Consider the following 20,117-nt stretch of genomic DNA (forward strand, 5'->3'; position numbering starts at 1 on the left):
TTGATTTTCTTGGACTCGGATGACACGCAGGTAGCTATAATTTCCCACGTGGTAAGGTCAATTGCTGCTGTAACCACAATTGGACGGCTGACTTCTGTTGTTGATTCCATTTGTATGTTATTTTCGTCAATGTTTCTCATACTAACACTTTTCATCGTATTGCTGAGAGACGAAAGCTTACCACACGTGTCAAAGGAAACCACTTTGGTTTAAGGGACTGTTCTTATTCCCTTCTTTATGTATAATGAACAATTATTATTCTTCCCTACTTTTTGTCTAATGAACAATTATCCAAGTAAGCCATTCCACATTGTTGATTTTCTTGGACTCGGATGTCACGCAGGTAGCTATAATCTCTCACGTGGTAAGGTCTATTGCTGCTGTAACCACAAATGCACGACTGACTTCTGTTGTTGATTTCATTTGTTTGTTATTTCCTTCTATGTTTCTCATTCTAACTCTTTTCATCGTATTGCACAGGGACGAAAGCTTGACACACGTGTCTAAGGAAACCACTTTGGTATATGGGACTGTTCTCATTCCCTTTTTTTTGTTTGATCAATAATTATCCAAGTAGGCCATTCCACATTGTTGATTTTCTTGGACTCGTATGTCACGCAGGTAGCTATAATCTCCCACGTGGTAAGATCAATTGCTGCTGTAACCACAAATGCACGTCTGACTTCTGTTGCTGATTTCATTTGTATGTTATTTTCTTCAATGTTTCTCATTCTAGAATGTTAGAATGAGAAACATTGAAGAAAATAACATACAAATGAAATCAGCAACAGAAGTCGTCCCTGTGCAATAGCACAGGGACGAAAGCTTGACACACGGGTCTAAGGAAACCACTTTGGTATAAGGGACTGTTCTTATTCCCTTCTTCTTGTTTAATGAACAATTATCCAAGTAAGCCATTCCACATTGTTGATTTTCTTGGACTCGGATGACACGCAGCTAGCTATAATTTCCCACGTGGTAAGGTCAATTGCTGCTGTAACCACAATTGGACGGCTGACTTCTGTTGTTGATTCCATTTGTATGTTATTTTCTTCAATGTTTCACATTCTAACACTTTTCATCGTATTGCTGAGAGACGAAAGCTTACCACAAGTGTCAAAGGAAACCACTTTGGTTTAAGGGAATGTTTTTATTCCCTTCTTTCTGTATAATGAACAATTATTATTCTTCCCTACTTTTTGTCTAATGAACAATTATCCAAGTAAGCCATTCCACATTGTTGATTTTCTTGGTCTCGGATGTCACGCAGGTAGCTATAATCTCTCACGTGGTAAGGTCTATTGCTGCTGTAACCACAAATGCACGACTGACTTCTGTTGTTGATTTCATTTGTTTGTCATTTCCTTCTATGTTTCTCATTCTAACTCTTTCCAACGTATTGCACAGGGACGAAAGCTTGACACACGTGTCTAAGGAAACCACTTTGGTATGAGGGACTGTTTTTATTCCCTTCTTTTTGTTTAATGAACAATTATCCAAGTAAGCCATTCCACATTGTTGATTTTCTTGGACTCGGATGTCACGCAGGTAGCTATAATCTGCTACGTGGTAAGGTCAATTGCTGCTGTAATCACAAATGCACGACTGACTTCTGTTGTTGATTTCATTTGTTTGTTATTTCCTTCTATGTTTCTCATTCTAACACTTTTCATCGTATTGCACAGGGACGAAAGCTTGACACCCGTGTCTAAGGAAACCACTTTGGTATGAGGGACTGTTTTTATTCCCTTCTTTTCGTTTAATGAACAATTATCCAAGTAAGCCATTCCACATCGTTGATTTTCTTGGACTCGGATGTCACGCAGGTAGCTATAATCTCCTACGTGGTACGGTCAATTGCTGCTGTAACCACAATTGGACGGCTGACTTCTGTTGTTGATTCCATTTGTATGTTATTTTCTTCAATGTTTCTCATTCTAACACTTTTCATCGTATTGCTGAGAGACGAAAGCTTACCACACGTGTCAAAGGAAACCACTTTGGTTTAAGGGAATGTTTTTATTCCCTTCTTTATGTATAATGAACAATTATTATTCTTCCCTACTTTTTGTCTAATGAACAATTATCCAAGTAAGCCATTCCACATTGTTGATTTTCTTGGACTCGGATGTCACGCAGGTAGCTATAATCTCCTACGTGGTAAGGTCAATTGCTGCTGTAACCACAAATGCACGACTGACTTCTGTTGTTGATTTCATTTGTTTGTTATTTCCTTCTATGTTTCTCATTCTAACACTTTTCATCGTATTGCACAGGGACGAAAGCTTGACACCCGTGTCTAAGGAAACCACTTTGGTATAGGAGACTGTTCTTATTCCCTTTTTTTTATTTAATCAACAATTATCCAAGTAGGCCATTCCACATTGTTGATTTTCTTGGACTCGGATGTCACGCAGGTAGCTATAATCTCCCACGTGGTACGGTCAATTGCTGCTGTAACCACAAATGCACGACTCACTTCTGTTGTTGATTTCATTCGTTTGTAATTTCCTTCAATGTTTCTCATTCTAACACTTTTCATCGTATTGCACAGGGACGAAAGCTTGACACACGTGTCTAAGAAAGCCACTTTGGTATGAGGGACTGTTCTTATTCCCTTCTTTTTGTTTAATGAACAATTATCCAAGTAAGCCATACCACATTGTTTTTTTTCTTGGACATTGATGTCACGCAGGTAGCTATAATCTCCCACGTGGTAAGGTCAATTGCTGCTGTAACCACAAATGCACGACTGACTTCTGTTGTTGTTTTCATTTGTTTGTTATTTCCTTCTATGTTTCTCATTCTAACACTTTTCATCGTATTGCACAGGGATGAAAGCTTGACACACGTGTCTAAGGAAACCACTTTGGTATAGGGGACTGTTCTTATTCCCTTTTTTTTGTTTAATCAACAATTATCCAAGTAGGCCATTCCATATTGTTGATTTTCTTGGACTCGGATGTCAGGCAGGTAGCTATAATCTCCCACGTGGTACGGTAAATTGCTGCTGTAACCACAAATGCACGACTCACTTCTGTTGTTGATTTCATTCGTTTGTAATTTCCTTCAATGTTTCTCATTCTAACACTTTTCATCGTATTGCACAGGGACGAAAGCTTGACACACGTGTCTAAGAAAACCACTTTGGTATGAGGGACTGTTCTTATTCCCTTCTTTTTGTTTAATGAACAATTATCCAAGTAAGCCATTCCACATTGTTTTTTTTCTTGGACTCTGATGTCACGCAGGTAGCTATAATCTTCCACGTGGTAAGGTCAATTGCTGCTGTAACCACAAATGCACTTCTGACTTCTGTTGTTGATTTCATTTGTATGTTATTTTCTTCAATGTTTCTCATTCTAACACTTTTCATCGTAATACTGAGAGACGAAAGCTTACCACACGTGTCAAAGGAAACCACTTTGGTTTAAGGGACTGTTCTTATTCCCTTCTTTTTGTTTAATGAACAATTATCCAAGTAAGCCATTCCACATTGTTGATTTTCTTGGACTCGGATGACACGCAGGTAGCTATAATTTCCCACGTGGTAAGGTCAATTGCTGCTGTAACCACAATTGGACGGCTGACTTCTGTTGTTGATTCCATTTGTATGTTATTTTCGTCAATGTTTCTCATTCTAACACTTTTCATCGTATTGCTGAGAGACGAAAGCTTACCACACGTGTCAAAGGAAACCACTTTGGTTTAAGGGACTGTTCTTATTCCCTTCTTTATGTATAATGAACAATTATTATTCTTCCCTACTTTTTGTCTAATGAACAATTATCCAAGTAAGCCATTCCACATTGTTGATTTTCTTGGACTCGGATGTTACGCAGGTAGCTATAATCTCCCACGTGGTAAGGTCAATTGCTGCTGTAACCACAAATGCACGACTGACTTCTGTTGTTGATTTCATTCGTTTGTAATTTCCTTCAATGTTTCTCATTCTTACACTTTTCATCGTATTGCACAGGGACGAAAGCTTGACACACGTGTCTAAGGAAACCACTTTGGTATAAGGGACTGTTCTTATTCCCTTTTTTTTTGTTTAATCAACAATTATCCAAGTAAGCCATTCCACATTGTTTTTTTTCTTGGACTCGGATGTTACGCAGGTAGCTATAATCTCCCACGTGATAAGGTCAATTGCTGCTGTAACCACAAATGCACGACTGACTTCTGTTGTTGATTCCATTCGTTTGTAATTTCCTCCAATGTTTCTCATTCTAACACTTTTCATCGTTTTGCTGAGAGACGAAAGCTTACCACACGTGTCAAAGGAAACCACTTTGGTTTAAGGGACTGTTCTTATTCCCTTCTTTTTGTTTAATGAACAATTATCCAAGTAAGCCATTTCACATTGTTGATTTTCTTGGACTCGGATGACACGCAGGTAACTATAATTTCCCACGTGGTAAGGTCAATTGCTGCTGTAACCACAATTGGACGGCTGACTTCTGTTGTTGATTCCATTTGTATGTTATTTTCTTCAATGTTTCTCATTCTAACACTTTTCATCGTATTGCTGAGAGACGAAAGCTTACCACACGTGTCAAAGGAAACCACTTTGGTTTAAGGGACTGTTCTTATTCCCTTCTTTATGTATAATGAACAATTATTATTCTTCCCTACTTTTTGTCTAATGAACAATTATCCAAGTAAGCCATTCCACATTGTTGATTTTCTTGGACTCGGATGTCACGCAGGTAGCTATAATCTCTCACGTGGTAAGGTCTATTGCTGCTGTAACCATAAATGCACGACTGACTTCTGTTGTTGATTTCATTTGTTTGTTATTTCCTTCGATGTTTCTCATTCTAACACTTTTCATCGTATTGCACAGGGACGAAAGCTTGACACACGTGTCTAAGGAAACCACTTTGGTATAAGGGACTGTTCTTATTCCCTACTTTTTGTCTAATGAACAATTATCCAAGTAAGCCATTCCACATTGTTTTTTTTCTTGGACTCGGATGTCACGCAGGTAGCTATAATCTCTCACGTGGTAAGCTCTATTGCTGCTGTAACCACAAATGCACGACTGACTTCTAATGTTGATTTCATTTGTTTGTTTTTTCCTTCTATGTTTCTCATTCTAACACTTTTCATCGTATTGCACAGGGACGAAAGCTTGACACCCGTGTCTAAGGAAACCACTTTGGTATGAGGGACTGTTTTTATTCCCTTCTTTTTGTTTAATGAACAATTATCCAAGTAAGCCATTCCACATTGTTGATTTTCTTGGACTCGGATGTCACGCAGGTAGCTATAATCTCCTACGTGGTAAGGTCAATTGCTGCTGTAACCCCAAATGCACGACTGACTTCTGTTGTTGATTTCATTTGTTCTTCTGTCTTCTGGACTGTATACCATTCCTCGTAAACCGTGAATCGGCGGGGTTGGTTTCCTATCTGAGTGCAGTGCTTTGGCCATCCGCCAAACACTGTTGTCTTCTGTGGAAAGAGAAAGTAGTTTCTCTTCCCAACTATCATTCCGGACCTTTCTGAGAGCCTCCTTCCCAGCAAACACGTTACATCACTTGGCAGTTTCGCGAAGTCTCAAATTGCACATTGACAGATATCTTCATTGCGATTACGCATACTTGTTCTAAACATATTTATTTTGCGACATTGCTTTGTTAACAACAATTCGAAGATGCAGTGATAATAATTTGAGGATATTAATAAATAACCACAATGCCATCCCCATAGAAAGTGGTAAATTAGTAGTTAAAAAGTTTACCATCGAGCGACTTCGCAACGAAGTCTTTTTGAGAACTACACAATGTTAACATGAATTGGATGATATTTCAAATCCTTTTTGAGTGGGTCACTTTATGTTCCCAATGTGGCTGTTTATTCTGGTGAATGTAATAGTAATACTTTGCACATTATTATTTTCAATTATCCATCTGTGGCACTGAAATATCCAGCCCTCAAAGAGTCCGACGAATATTTATTTATTCTCCTTCATCTGGATGTAATAAACAAAAACAAACGATTCAGAGCAATCCGAGAGGTCGTCGGTGAGACCAGAACGTGATCCTAATAGAAGCATTTTTGCAACAAAATACAGATTACGTATTCACTTGGTCCGTTTTCTGGCTGATCGAGCGATATTTCGAAAACTACAATAGCTATAGGCTTCCCGTTTTTTCAGTTTTATTTGTGCGTTGCTGTCTGCCATGTGGCTGGTGATATAGCTATATCACCAAAAAACCAATAAATTAAAATATATATAGTATTTTTTTATAAGTGGTCAAATGAAGACCGGCTCTGTTTGTTAATTTTATTATTTTATGAGAGATAATTTCACTTTTTTGTGACGTTTGTTTTTTTATATTAGATTGAATAATTATTTATTATATGGATGTTTCATTACTTCATTTCCCATTTCCAAATTGTATGTACAAATTTCTACAGGATTACTTTTGTGATATTCATAAAATAGTCCCTTTGGCACTATACAGTGTGTTTCCAAATTGTATGTATGACTTTGTACAAGATATTCTACACATTAAATAAATGATATTCTATATAGGAATCCTTGTCCGAATTTGAACAATACAAGGCATTTGACCTATATCAAATATCATTTATTCAATGGGTAGAATATCTTGTACAAAGTCATACATACAATTTGGAAACACACTGTATAGTGCCAAAGGGACTTTTTTATGAATATCACAAAAGTAATGTTTTGTGGGGATTACAGATTCCTGCGTTACGGTCATGGTGGCGTTGCCAACAAGGTTAACGCTTCCCCCAACAGAGGGCGCAACAATCTACTTAAGCCTCGAAGTAAGCATCTTAAACGGAGATAAGCCGAGCATTTTGTGTCTGTTCTATATTTTATTTTTAATGTTTTATAACCGTCTAACTAGGAGTAGGCATATAGAGGCCTAGTTAGAAAACCATTTATTTTTCCCGTTAACTAGGAGTAGGCAGATTGAGACCTAGTTAGCGCATGTCCCGTTATAGTTATCCCGAGGTTAATCAGGAGTAGGCAGATTAAGGCCTGAATAAACCCCACCATCGACCAAGTCGTCACGCTGTCCCAAAAGTTTTATTTAATAAAGTTCAAAATTTTATCTTATATGGAAGTCAGTATGTGTACTCTATGTGTAGTGAAAAAAAGAATAGAATTGAGAAGTCTAATAATGAAATCATAATCGAACTTCCTATTGAAATTGATATAATGTTCTCTATGTGTGGTGAAAAAAAGGGAATGGAATATAGAGATATCAAAGAGACCTCGCATGAAACGACCCAATGTGGTTATTAAAAAGACATTTATTGACTCAAAAACTTCCATAAAAGTGACAACAAATGGATGTTTTTTTGGGGATATTTTTTCATGTCTCAATTTGAACAACACAACGACTTGAAATGCGTACATGATGTCGCGGACATTTCGCTGCAAATGCGAGCGGGAGGCAATGTTTTTAATACATCGCATGCGAGCTTTTAGTTGCAAAGTTACTTCCATGGTACTTCACAGTTACCTCCCAGTGTTTGCTGGGTTGACTCTATCGTTGAGCTAGAGTGCTTCTCTCTGATAAGCTCCGCCATCAATAGGTTATTACCACCAATAACACCCAAGAATCGCTCGAATTTCATGTTTTCTATTTTCAGCTGTTTGAAATGCAGGAATAAGAAAAAACCTTCTAATTTTACACAGACATCCTAAAGGACTAATGAACACGTAGGTACCTTTCATTTTGCAAACACAGAACCTTTCAGAAACTATAATTGATCATTTCAAAGAGCGATTTAACGAGCACACATATATAGGTATTAAATATGAATAACAAATATTAATCGCTCATTGAAATGATCAATTATAGTTTCTGAAACGTTTATTTGTGATTGCAAAGTGATAGATACTTACGTATCAATTAGTCCTTCAGAAAGTATGTGTGAAATTAGCAGCCTTATATTATTCATTCGGTACCTGCATTTGTCCGATTTATTGTTACGTGAATATTGGCATTTTTTCGATATTCCGCTTGAATTATATATTTATTTGAAGTACCTATATGTATTCGGTAATGATTGATTGCAAGTACTGACTTTGTTTTAAAGGTAAAAAAACCTGACCCGCCACCTCTTGTCCACATGTTTTTGGATAAGAACAAGATCTATGTTAAAACTGTCGAAATCAAAATCAGGATAGATATTTTTCAGGGGGACACGCAGAGTCTCTTCTGGTTTTGTTTGGCGCTAAACCTACTGAGAAGCCAGTTAGATACATCGACGACCTCAAGCTCTACTCCGCTAACGACGAGCAATTGGGAAATGTGGTAGCGTTCTTTGAGGCTATCGGAATGAAGCCGGGGAAAGATGAATGTGCCGTGGTTCAGGCGAAGAGAGAAGTCAAGTACAATTAATAGGGGACAGATCTGGTCGGCACGCAGAACTTGACGATACAAGAATGCCAGAGTCTTTCATCTTCCTCAGAGCACATCAAGCCCTAAGATCCCTGAAATGAAATGAAGAACATTTTCAAGGCAAAATTTGTAAAAAAAATTTTTGTAGTCTCATTCTAAAATAAATTGAAGGACAACAATCAATACGGTAAGGCCTTTCGGTTTCAAGGTGGACAGAGAAATGGGGAATCAGAAAAATTGGAGAACAAGATGAATATTTCAAATTTGATCGATAATTTTTGAAGGTCCTGAGAAGGACCGATTAGTTAGACGAACCATTCTCATCACAACAGTAATTTTTATATTCACTTCTTCTTCTTCAAAGGTGCTGCTTTTTTCGGAGTTGCCACAGACTTGACTGATTTGGGTTTTGGAGCTTTCGGTTTCTTAGTTGGCGATTTCGCAATCTTCTTAGCTTTAGAAGGGGATTTGGCGGCTTTGGGGCTCTTCTTCTCGGTTGTTGCAACTGCTTTCTTCGTTTTCGTTACAGCGGCTTGTTTTTTGGCAACAGTAGACTTCTTTTTCTTCTTGTCGGTCACCACAGCTGATGCCGAAGTGGATTTTTTAAGATCATCTTTGGACTTGGAGGTGGCTTTTTTAATCACTTTCTTCTGGGATCCCGATGTCGAACCACCAGCTGCCAATTTGAACGAACCAGATGCGCCTTTTCCTTTTGTCTGAACTAAAGATCCAGATTGCACAGCTGATTTGAGGTATTTCTTAATGAAAGGAGCCAACTTTTCCGAATCTACTTTATAGTTGGAAGCTATAAATTTCTTGATGGCCTGCAATGACGATCCACTTCTTTCTTTCAAATCTTTGATGGCGTTATTAACCATCTCTGAAGTCGGAGGATGGTTGGGTTTGGCCTGTTTCGCGGTCGCAGTCTTTTTCTCGGATTTCTTCGCAGTTTTCGCACCGATTGGAACGGACGCACCGCTTTGTTGCACCTCTGTATCGGCAGAAGACATTATCGTGATAATTGATGAAATCGTTACACGGTATATATATTTATCTATATATGTATATATGTATATATATCAAGAACGTTAGATACACTTTCTGCAGGAAAAATACTGAAAATTAATGCATTAAAACTGAAGTCGACGGAACTTTGGCTAGAAATGTATGAATATGAGGATTATTTCGAGCAAAATGCTCAATTGATCAATCCTTGAAATTTCCGAATGGAAAAATCAAAAATAGAAAATTTCTGCACCATATCGTCTAGAAATATTCCCGGAAAATTTCCCATAATCGATAATAAACGACATTCGAACGAAGGAATGTGAATTCCGGTATAAAACGCTATCGTTAACAAAGGTGGTCCTTCGAGCCAGAGTATTGGCCTCAGTTTTCTCCATGTAATTTGATTAATAGGAAATATAATCAATTGTATTTCAGGGAACGTAAATTGTTCGAATTTTCATTAATTCAAAGCATACTTGATATAATCGATAACTTTCCTACAATTAGGGTTATTATAGTTCTGAAAGTGGCGAGTCGGTAGGGTGATCTAGTGTGGATGAATCTTCTAACTGTTCAATGAAGACAATTTTAAATCAACTCGTGAGAAATAACAGACAGGAAAGGATAATAATCGTATTTTGGAGCAGGCTGGAAATGTAGCTGATTGTTCATAAATTCATAGAAAAGCTTTTCCGCTACATAATGCCGTTATACAAAAGAGCGTTCGGAAAAAGTAGTCAATCTAATATGAAAACTCGATTAATGTTAGACACGCACTAACGGATGAATTACCTGAAGAACGGACCAGGAGGTAATCATACAAATTAATAGTTTGAAAAAAAAAGGATAATATAAAATCTCCATAAAAAAAAACAATTTGTAATCCCATACTGGAAGCAGGAATCAGCGAATGATATAAATGGGAACCAGCGATATCGTGCAAACAAAACTATATTACCTCATTTAATTAAGATATCAAATAATTCAGTAAGTAAACTACTTTTAATAATTCAAGTGAAATACTAAATTGTTAATTCTGCACTTCAAACATGTGAAACTTAATTAACACGGGAGAGTATAAATCTCAAGTATAATATTGTCAGTCCAATGGGCACTGGAAGAATGTCTAGGTAAAGTTGCTTCACCCTCCACTCATTATTATTATCATATTATAATAATATTGTATTATAATTATATTATAATGGATATGGAATGTCTTGATGATGAGTCTGATAACTCACTGGCAGATTGAATGGTCATAGAATCGAAAGTATAAATTTCCATCAACTCGTCATTAAGCTGAACGATGAAGAGAGCCTGAAATGTTTATGATGATGAGTACATACTGGCAGATTTAATTTTTATTGTTATTAACGGTCATAATAGTGCCGTAATGTAATTTTCCATAAATCTGTTATTGAAGAAAAGAAGAAAGAAAGAGGTGAGCAATGAAGAATTTTTGCTGGTTTATGCAATGGTATTGTTGATCGGAGTCATGTAATATACAGCGAAAACAAGATCCCTATATGAAGAATAAGGAATATTGTTCAAAAAGCATTAATACAAGGATGTGCCACGTCCCCGACACTTGTTAACAATATAGAACAGAAATGAACATCTGAACACGCTGAGAGGTTTTGGTGAGCAGTTTGCATGTAATATTTTTGGCAGACGCTCTATTGTAAGATTCACTACTAATGATGTTATATTTAAGTGAAAGCAATTAATATGATTAATACCGGCACCACTGACATCATCAGCATATTTAATGGCCTAATATATATATATATATATATATATATATATATATATATATATGAACCCAGCGGTTCATATTTGACACCCTTATGAGAGATAAGTTCAACGGTTGATATATATGTTTTTTCTTTGTAAATATAATATGGATTGTACCGTGTGTGAAATATTGTGCAATGCGGGATAGGAATGAGAAAATTGGCTTCTCGATTAGAAAATGTGTGATCTCGTTATACGCGGAGGGGATTAACTTAGCGAGAATTATCAACTCAAACGGGTGGGATGAACGAAACTTCTTCTTCTTGATAGTGCCAATCCGTTATCGGATATTGGAGACCATTCTGGCTATTGTGACCTTATTCACTGCTGCACGAAACAGTCCAATTGTTGTTTCCCAGAACCAGACTCTCAAATTTCAGAGCCACGAAATTCTCCTCCTGCCGGGACCTCTCCTTCCCCCAACCATGCCTGCTGTATTAGGGGTTGTCCATTAATCACGTGATCTTTTTTTAGCATTTTTTAAACCCCCCTCACCCATTGGTGATACGTAGTGAGGTTTAAGACCACCCCCCCTCCCCCTTCTCAACATCACGTGTATTTTTAGTACCTACAACGAATCTTAAAATTTTCTGAATATTATCTTAATTTAAATACAGGTATAAACTATAATCTTTCTTCTGAAATTAAGGACCATAATAAAAATGTCCACACCAGGTTGCAAGTTTTTTTTGATTGCCATAACAATAATAATAAACGAAAAGTGTAATCATAGGAAAAACATGTATTGTACTAGTACATGAATATATTTAATAAGAAGTCGTATTTTGGTCTTCTTGTTCAGGTCGTGAATCGTGAAAAGTTTTTTCATTTTAATGAAAGCTGCTCTTGCCTTTTCAATCCTACAGCGGATTTCCCTTGAATGATCCCATGCCGAGGTACGAAATTGTTTCGACTCTCTACCATTCTGTTGTCGATGTAAAGTTGATGAACGGAACGCGCAGAAGAAATAATTATATATCTTATCGCCGCCTACCGTCATCGATTCTGTGAAAATATTTTATGGAATAATTTATATATGCCCATTTCTTAATTTGTTCAAATTGATAAAATAAGGTGGCAATAAAATTTGGATAAGAAATGTTCCTCCTAGAGCACTACTAACTAAATGCTTATAAACTTGAATAGACAACACTTTTGTTTGTCCTCGGAATATTTATATATTTTGTGATCGTATGGTCACAGCAATTCCAAGTAAAAAAAAATTAATAAATAATATTTATAGTTGGGTGAATGAAAATGTTAGCTGTTTACCCTTAACGGTGAATTCCAAAAGAATTATCTCGTCATTGTAATTTGGTTGCCCATCTCACGGACAGGTTTAGCCTTTGTGGGAATTTTGTTTGCTTTCGGATTGTATGATATTTGTGTAATGGAAAAAACGAAGAAACGTTAACTTTGTGGTCCTGAAAAGGACCGATAGCAATATTTCGATGGTGAAATTTAACCTCCGAAACCGTACAACGTACGACCTTGGCGTTTCAAAGCATATACGACGTCCATTGCTGTTACAGTCTTCCTTTTTGCGTGTTCGGTGTAAGTTACAGCGTCTCTAATAACGTTTTCTAGGAATACCTTAAGTACACCTCTAGTTTCTTCGTAAATCAAACCAGAGATACGTTTCACCCCTCCGCGGCGGGCCAATCTTCTGATAGCGGGCTTCGTGATTCCTTGGATATTGTCTCGTAGAACTTTCCTGTGACGCTTAGCGCCACCTTTTCCCAAACCCTTACCACCTTTGCCTCTGCCAGTCATTTTTCCGTTAACGATTACAATAACAAGAATTAACCATAGAGAAAGGAGGTAAAGAGTGACGACTCAGGGGTAAAATAAATAAGCGTGATTGTGGCGACCTTATGGGCAGGGATTGGAACTAACGATGTTTTGATTCTGCGCACTTGACGCCTTATTATTTCATAATTCGAAAGAACTCACAATTTGAATGAAAACCTGCACCGAAAATTGTGAAAAAACTGTAATATCAATTACAATTTGTTCAATATTTCAGTGAGGTTATGCATCCAAGTTAATATTTTACCTCAGTAATAATACTCAACTAAAATTGAAATACTTTTTATTGCAGATAATTATACAAATTGATATTTATGAACAGAAATTAATGAAATATTAGATATATCGTATTGTATCACTTAACTATTGAAGAAGGAAACATTTCATTTGAAGATTAACAATAAAATAACAATTTCTGTGATTACTGACAACAATCCAGGAAATCGAAGGGTTGATTTAGAATTGGCATCTTGAATTCTTTGGCAGAACTCCCACATAAGCTGTTCGAAACCTGGAACAAAGTGAAAAATTAACGGTGATCCTGGAAAGATTTTTGTAAAAAGTGAGGTGATAACAAAAGAACAATATGAAGTGAAAGTAAAGCTCTGTTTGTTTCACTTTTTTTTTTTTTATTTTTCTTTTCGCCCTGAGGAATGAAGAAGCTCTAACAGCCTTTCCTAGCAGCTGGGCTTGTGACGTAACGCTGCTAGGACTTGTGTGGGGCTCTCACCCACTAAACTCCCACCTCATATCGTAGGTGTTTTGGCAAAAGTCAATTTTTTTTGGAAAACATATCCGAAGAATATTGAAGTTTCTATGGATGGCACATTTTCAGAAGCAGAACCTGTTTAGTCAGTAGCATATCATTTTGATAATACTAAAATTATTATGCAACTGACTTAATGAATTTTGTTTTTAAAAATATGTACTCATAGGAATTTTAGTATTCTTGAGAAATGTATTCTAAAAAACAGACACGATGACCATGACACCATGTTAACATACAAAATAAACTACATTTCACAAAAAAAAATGGAAAAATAAATATAGGGAGGAGTGGTTTGGATATCAAGCTTTGATACCCAAACCAATCCTCCTTACTTTATTCGGCAAATAATTATCTAACTAAATAAATATATATATATATATAAAAAAAAACAAAAATACTGACAGTAACTGAAAATCTTATTTCTATCACAGATATCATTTGTAAATAAACATATATTATGTATATCAACAAAAAATAAAACCGAATTCTGGTGGAACAACTAAAAGAATAAGAAGTTTTATTCTATCAGATAAAATCTATATATGAAGAAATTTCTTTGGAACTGACCTTTGTATTACATATTTTCTTCTTAAATTTTTCTTAGTATCATTAAAATATTTATGAAATATTAAGTCCAAAATTACTTTATTCAACATATTCTGAACACTCTGATAATGTTCAGAACATTTGAAAAAGTTGAAAGATATATTTTCTGTCACATAACAAAGAATTTCCTCATATATATTCAAAAAGTGACCATGACTTCCTAAAATTTCTATTATCACATCATGCATATGAGCAACGTAAAAACACAATTCCTCAGATACATAATGCAAGCACCTCTTGTGATCTCCGTATTCCTTAAACATTGTGAATGTATGAAACTCTAATATTTGAGTACTTAAAAGACATTCTTTGCATTGATGACACAATAGACCAAAAATTTTTTTTACAAAATATCCACAAACATAAACCAGAGCTTGGTCATCAATTTCGCTCATATTATTGGGAGGCTTTTTATCTTTAAATTTTGAAAAATCAATTGAACTTACGAAGCGGTTTTTATTATTATTATTATCATTAGATTTGAATTCCAAAAAGTTTTTTAAATCTTCAAGAATGTCTATGCCATCATCTTCACAATTTTTTCCTTGGCTCCTAGATGTAACAAGGCGATTCAAAATGCAGGTCTTAAGTGCAGATATAAATTGGTATGGAGTGGGATTTGTATGCGCACTGCCATGCTGTCTGATCAAACTGAAAAGATTCTCCACAGGATCTTGATTTAGAGTTCTTGTGCGCAGATATTGGAAACCAGCTTTTCGACATTCATCCCACACCATAATTACACCTTGAATAGTGGCGATCCAACCTTCTTTACATCTGGGAGCCTTTGTTTCTAAACCTGTAACAGGGTGCAAAAATTTCCATTTTTTGATCCTCTCTAACATATTGTACCAAAACTGTAAATGATTCGTTGTTTTATTAACACATCGCCTCAATTCCTTACCATCATATCGACAGTTCGACATCGCATTCAAAGAATCAAAGAGTTGATCAATATCTCCAATGAATTCTGCTGTATGAACTGCCGATGAAGGGTAACCATGAGTTGCTGACATAGCCTCTAAAGATGCCGCAACACTGTGGCTCATAGTCCTTGCAGCAATAGAGACTTTCATTTTCAAGTGCGAGTGTTGTAAAGTCAAATGTTCTAAATCAATGTTGTACATCATTTTAAATCTTTTATTACTCTCATAATTGAAACATTGAATAATATGCTCCCATTTTGCAATTTTGTAATCTTCAAATTGGATATTATAAGACTTCAAGGCATTACGTGTATTTTTCAATAAATGTGGAGGATCATGTAACGCAACAACTTTTTGATCATTCACAATGAAGTAAGGTCCTGGTTGATCAGTATGGCATTCGTTGATCAACTGTTTAATGGCAGCTGCGTTGGTAGTGCCTTGATCACAAACTGTACAAATCACCCGAAGACCGATTTCTTGCAAAGCAACAATGACTTCTTTAATTAGGATTTTGAGATGAGTTGTCTTTACCTGATCTTTAGTGAAGTAGTAGGCTATCGGTTGTTTCCAAGATTTATAAAGTCCGGATATCATAAAAACTAAAGAATGATTAGCGACTTCTTTGAATCGTCCAAGATTTGAGCCTAAATCTACATGTCCCACTACTTTACTCAAGGCATGGTCATAATGTAAATCGTAAGATAAAGATATTTCATCAAACATTACACAACAAAATTTATCAAGAGTGGAAAATTTAGAAAATTTGACTGCTAATTTCTGGAATATTTGTTTATTGATGCCAGTATCAAAATGGAAGGACTTCAAAACTGTATTTAAAGTTGATTTACTTGGCAATCTCAAGAATTTTGACAAAAATCTGTATGAACGTGGACCACGTTTATATAAAGCTAATGCAAAAACTTTGTCTTCAGGTGTCCAACGCTCCCCATGTTTCTTTGACTTTGAATTTCTGAACTGAGAAGATATAAATTGAACCCCATTATTACTTATTGACTGTTTCAGTTGTAAAAATAATTTGGAATGACTTATCTTCTCGGCTAATTTTAATTTATGTTTGGACTTTTCAATGGTTTTTTTCAATCTAGACAACTGCTCTCTTTGTCTTATACTAATGTCATAAAAAAATTTCTCTCTATATGTTAACTGACTCTTTCGCTTGATATTGATTTGATTTAAAATGCCAGATTTTTGCTTCGCAACAGGGGAAAGAGTCACAGTACTTGGATGGTTATTGGTGATATCTAAACTTGTACTCGGCTCACAATTAATTAAATCATTCTGATCAGAGAGCAGTGCATAATTTGGAAAATCTGGCAGAGCTGAAGGTAAAAGTCTGGTTTTGAGTGTACTATAAAAATTGTCTTCACTGAAATGGTCCTCACATATCTTACTTTCTTTAGTTATGTTACAGCCGGAATGTACAGATTTAATTGCTTTATCCCATTCTAAAATTTTAGTTGGAGGAGGCCGAAAAAAGTGCTTGTTCGTGGTTGAACCCCTATAATAAATATTCGCACAATTTGGGATGCAACATGAATAACTAGATGATGGCATGCTGATCAATTATGGTCAAGAGGTGCTTAATATTTATTTACTTACCTACTTACCGTTCCTTACGAAAAAAAATAAAAGATAATTAAACTTGAACCTGCTAAAAGCTGTGCCTAATGTCTACGTCAAGACTGCACTGAAACAAAAAACAAACTGATTCAAGAGAGGTTGGAATTTAAGCTAGTCATCATTTTCAGTAGAAAAGGATGAAATATGTTTTTGTGTGAAATAGCAATACATTAGTTCCTGGACCCTGTCGTTCGGGTCGCTAGCATCAACATTTCAAACGACTCTACGCAGTCGTCAGTCTTCTCTTTATTTGTCTATGGAATTAACTAAAGGTTTTACCGTAAAATACGGCTTTTATACCATCACAGTTTTCCCCACCACTAGATCTACACGACCAACCAATGATATTGCGAGAATGTGCAGTGGAACCGCCTACCTATTCCGCTATAAATAGATGAATCTAAGATTTACCTCAACTAGTTTATACCCATACTCGAGATGGCCCGTACGAAGCAAACGGCAAGAAAATCCACTGGCGGAAAGGCACCGCGTAAGCAACTTGCCACAAAAGCGGCACGTAAAAGTGCACCCGCTACGGGTGGCGTAAAAAAACCTCATCGTTACCGTCCAGGTACCGTAGCTCTTCGTGAGATCCGTCGTTATCAGAAAAGTACCGAGCTGTTGATTCGCAAACTTCCTTTCCAAAGGTTAGTGCGCGAAATTGCCCAAGACTTCAAGACCGATCTCCGTTTCCAGAGCTCCGCCGTGATGGCCCTTCAAGAAGCTAGCGAAGCTTATCTGGTCGGTCTATTCGAAGATACAAATTTATGTGCCATTCACGCCAAGAGAGTAACCATTATGCCGAAGGACATTCAACTTGCTCGACGTATCCGTGGCGAACGTGCTTAAGCATCTTTTTCACAAAGTTTAAAATCGGTTCTTTTCAGAACCACAACTTTTTTTTTACATTTATACAATTGATTGCTTTCTTATAAGGTATCCCAAATTAAAGATCCGATATCAATAGTGCAATATAACCTTACTTAATTTCTTCCAACAAAATGCGTTACGAATTTCAATTTTGATTATGGATATCAGTCTTTTGATATCCTCTATATCTTGGCGCAATAGCTTATTTTAAGCTGGAAGCAAATTATGCCGTCTTATTTCCAATTCGATCATTCAACTGCAAAAGATTCTGATGACCAGCATTAGAGAGAAGCGATACCGTGATTTCTAGATCACGTTGTGAAACGTGAACGTTACTTTATGATATCAGTGAAATTAAAGCGTGACGTGATCACTGTTTAGGTTGCTTGTTAATAATATTTGTATGAATCACCCAAACCTGGGTTCGATTATGCCTAAGGCTGAGGCTTCTTCATATAAATGTCCAATGTCTTCGTAATAAGATTGAACAAATAGAGGCTTTATGTTTAGATCACGATATTGTTTTGTTCAGTGAACATTGGATGTGTATGAGGGAGCTGGAGCAAGTAAAGTTGCATGATTTTACGGTTCTTTCTTCCTATTCCCGTAGGCATCGTGGTCATGGTGGTGTGGCGGCCGCTCTTAGAAATTTTCATGTTGATAAATTTGTACCCAGAAATGATATAAACTTAAAATCAGTTGAAATGGAAATTGAGGTTTGCGCAATCCAGTCCACTCAATTAAAGACCTTGATTATAGCTGTTTATCGATCTCCACTGGGTAACTTCAATGTTTTTCTGGATGTAATTGCAAGTATTCTAGAATTAATAAATTGTTGTGACTTTCGTGTTTTCGTCCTGGGGGATTTTAACATTAATTTTCTCAGAGATAGCACTAATAAATCTGCGATCGTGGATCTTTTCTCTTCATATGGTCTCCATGGTATTGTGTCGTCTGCTACTAGAGGAAGTGCATGTTTGGATAACATTTTCACAAATGTTGATGATTGTAGGGGTTGCGTGATTGATCTGGGTTTCTCTGATCATTTGGGCATAGAGACTGAATTTGTTTGTGATGTAGGAACACGAGGAGTTGGTGAAGTGACTGTGTGTAGACCACTTACTAGGGTGGGAATGGATACTCTCAAATATCTGGTTAGGGATATTTGTTGGGATTTTATATGGGATACTAATATTGGTACAGAGAGCAAGTTTGATATGTTTGTGACATTTATAAAGAATTGTGTGGATTTATCATTTCCCCCAAAAACATATAAGCATTCTGTTAACTCCTTGCCTATTTCTTGGTTCAGTAATGATCTGAAAAATATGCGCGAGAGATTAATTTTTTATAGAGATCTTGTTGAAGTTTATAAGACACCCAATGCGAAGAAAATAGTAAGTGACTATCAAAAATTATATCGACGTGAAATTAAGATTGCAAAAAAGCAATATAATGACAACTATATCCGGAAACACAATTATAATCCAAGATCTGTATGGAACGTTATCAAAAGTAGTACCAATCTGTTCAAGAAAAAAATAACAAGTAAAAATAATATCACTGCTAATAGATTCAACCAATTTTTCGTTGATTCACCCAAAGAGATCATCATGAATATACCACCATCTAGAAGGACATCGGCGGAATTTATGAATAACTACTGTAGTTCGATAGGGTCCAGATTACATGATATTCGATTTAAGTTCTCTCTTGTATCTGAGGCTTCGGTTAGAGATATCATTATGAAACTAAATAATAAGAGTAGTCGAGACTATTATGGATTCAATATCAAAATACTCAAGAGTCTAGTAAATGAATTAATTGGTCCACTCACCAAATTGATGAATCTATGCTTAAAAGATAACATCTTCCCGAAAATACTTAAGGTAGCAAGAGTTGTTCCTGTTCATAAAAAAGGTTCAGTGCAATTGGTCAACAACTATAGACCAATATCGATTATACCATTGTTCTCAAAGGTCTTGGAAAGGGTTATGCAGCTACAGTTAACCTCCTATTTTGAGAGCAACTGCCTCTTTAATAGCTCCCAATTCGGATTCAGAAGCGGCCTCTCTACAACAGCTGCCATCACAGAGCTTATGAAAATTATTAATGAAGGATATAGTGATGGTTTATACGTGGGTGGACTTTTCTGTGACTTGAGCAAGGCTTTTGATTGCGTGTCTAGAGAGCATCTTCTTTATAAATTAAAGAGGTATCAGTTCGATCAGGGTGCAATTGAACTTTTGGGCTCCTATTTGTCTGATAGGGTGCAGTGTGTTGATGTCGGGGGAGA

At 36.3% G+C, this 20,117-nt stretch overlaps 3 protein-coding genes across 3 annotated transcripts; 1 reads left to right on the top strand and 2 right to left on the bottom strand.

The window, feature by feature from the left end:
• Nucleotides 1-6,794: 6,794 nt before the first annotated feature.
• Nucleotides 6,795-9,490, bottom strand: LOC123675415 (histone H1B-like). The gene is made up of 2 exons (XM_045610768.1): nucleotides 8,769-9,490; nucleotides 6,795-6,814 (listed from the first exon to the last, which is right to left on the bottom strand). Exons 1-2 carry the CDS (start codon nucleotides 9,403-9,405, stop codon nucleotides 6,795-6,797), a joined length of 657 nt encoding a protein of 218 aa, XP_045466724.1. The 5' UTR covers nucleotides 9,406-9,490.
• Nucleotides 9,491-12,612: 3,122 nt separating this feature from the next.
• On the bottom strand, nucleotides 12,613-12,998 carry LOC123675204 (histone H4). Its single transcript, XM_045610520.1, has one exon. The coding sequence runs from the start codon at nucleotides 12,968-12,970 to the stop codon at nucleotides 12,659-12,661; it is 312 nt and encodes a 103-aa protein (XP_045466476.1). The 5' UTR covers nucleotides 12,971-12,998; the 3' UTR covers nucleotides 12,613-12,658.
• Nucleotides 12,999-17,368: 4,370 nt separating this feature from the next.
• Nucleotides 17,369-17,880, top strand: LOC123675201 (histone H3). The gene has a single exon (XM_045610517.1). The coding sequence runs from the start codon at nucleotides 17,390-17,392 to the stop codon at nucleotides 17,798-17,800; it is 411 nt and encodes a 136-aa protein (XP_045466473.1). The 5' UTR covers nucleotides 17,369-17,389; the 3' UTR covers nucleotides 17,801-17,880.
• The last annotated feature ends 2,237 nt before the right edge of the window (nucleotides 17,881-20,117 follow it).

This window comes from Harmonia axyridis, chromosome 3, assembly GCF_914767665.1.
Source record: "Harmonia axyridis chromosome 3, icHarAxyr1.1, whole genome shotgun sequence".
In the NCBI taxonomy this organism is placed as follows: Eukaryota; Metazoa; Arthropoda; class Insecta; order Coleoptera; family Coccinellidae; genus Harmonia; species Harmonia axyridis.

Coding starts and splice junctions, on each gene's coding strand:
- LOC123675415 (XM_045610768.1), bottom strand. CDS start 9,405: ATGTCTTCTGCCGATACAGAGGTGCAACAAAGCGGTGCGTCCGTTCCA. Junction 6,815..8,768: donor GTCTGTGGCAACTCCGAAAA/AAGCAGCACCTT, acceptor TCTCCGTTTAAG/ATGCTTACTTCGAGGCTTAA.
- LOC123675201 (XM_045610517.1), top strand. CDS start 17,390: ATGGCCCGTACGAAGCAAACGGCAAGAAAATCCACTGGCGGAAAGGCA.
- LOC123675204 (XM_045610520.1), bottom strand. CDS start 12,970: ATGACTGGCAGAGGCAAAGGTGGTAAGGGTTTGGGAAAAGGTGGCGCT.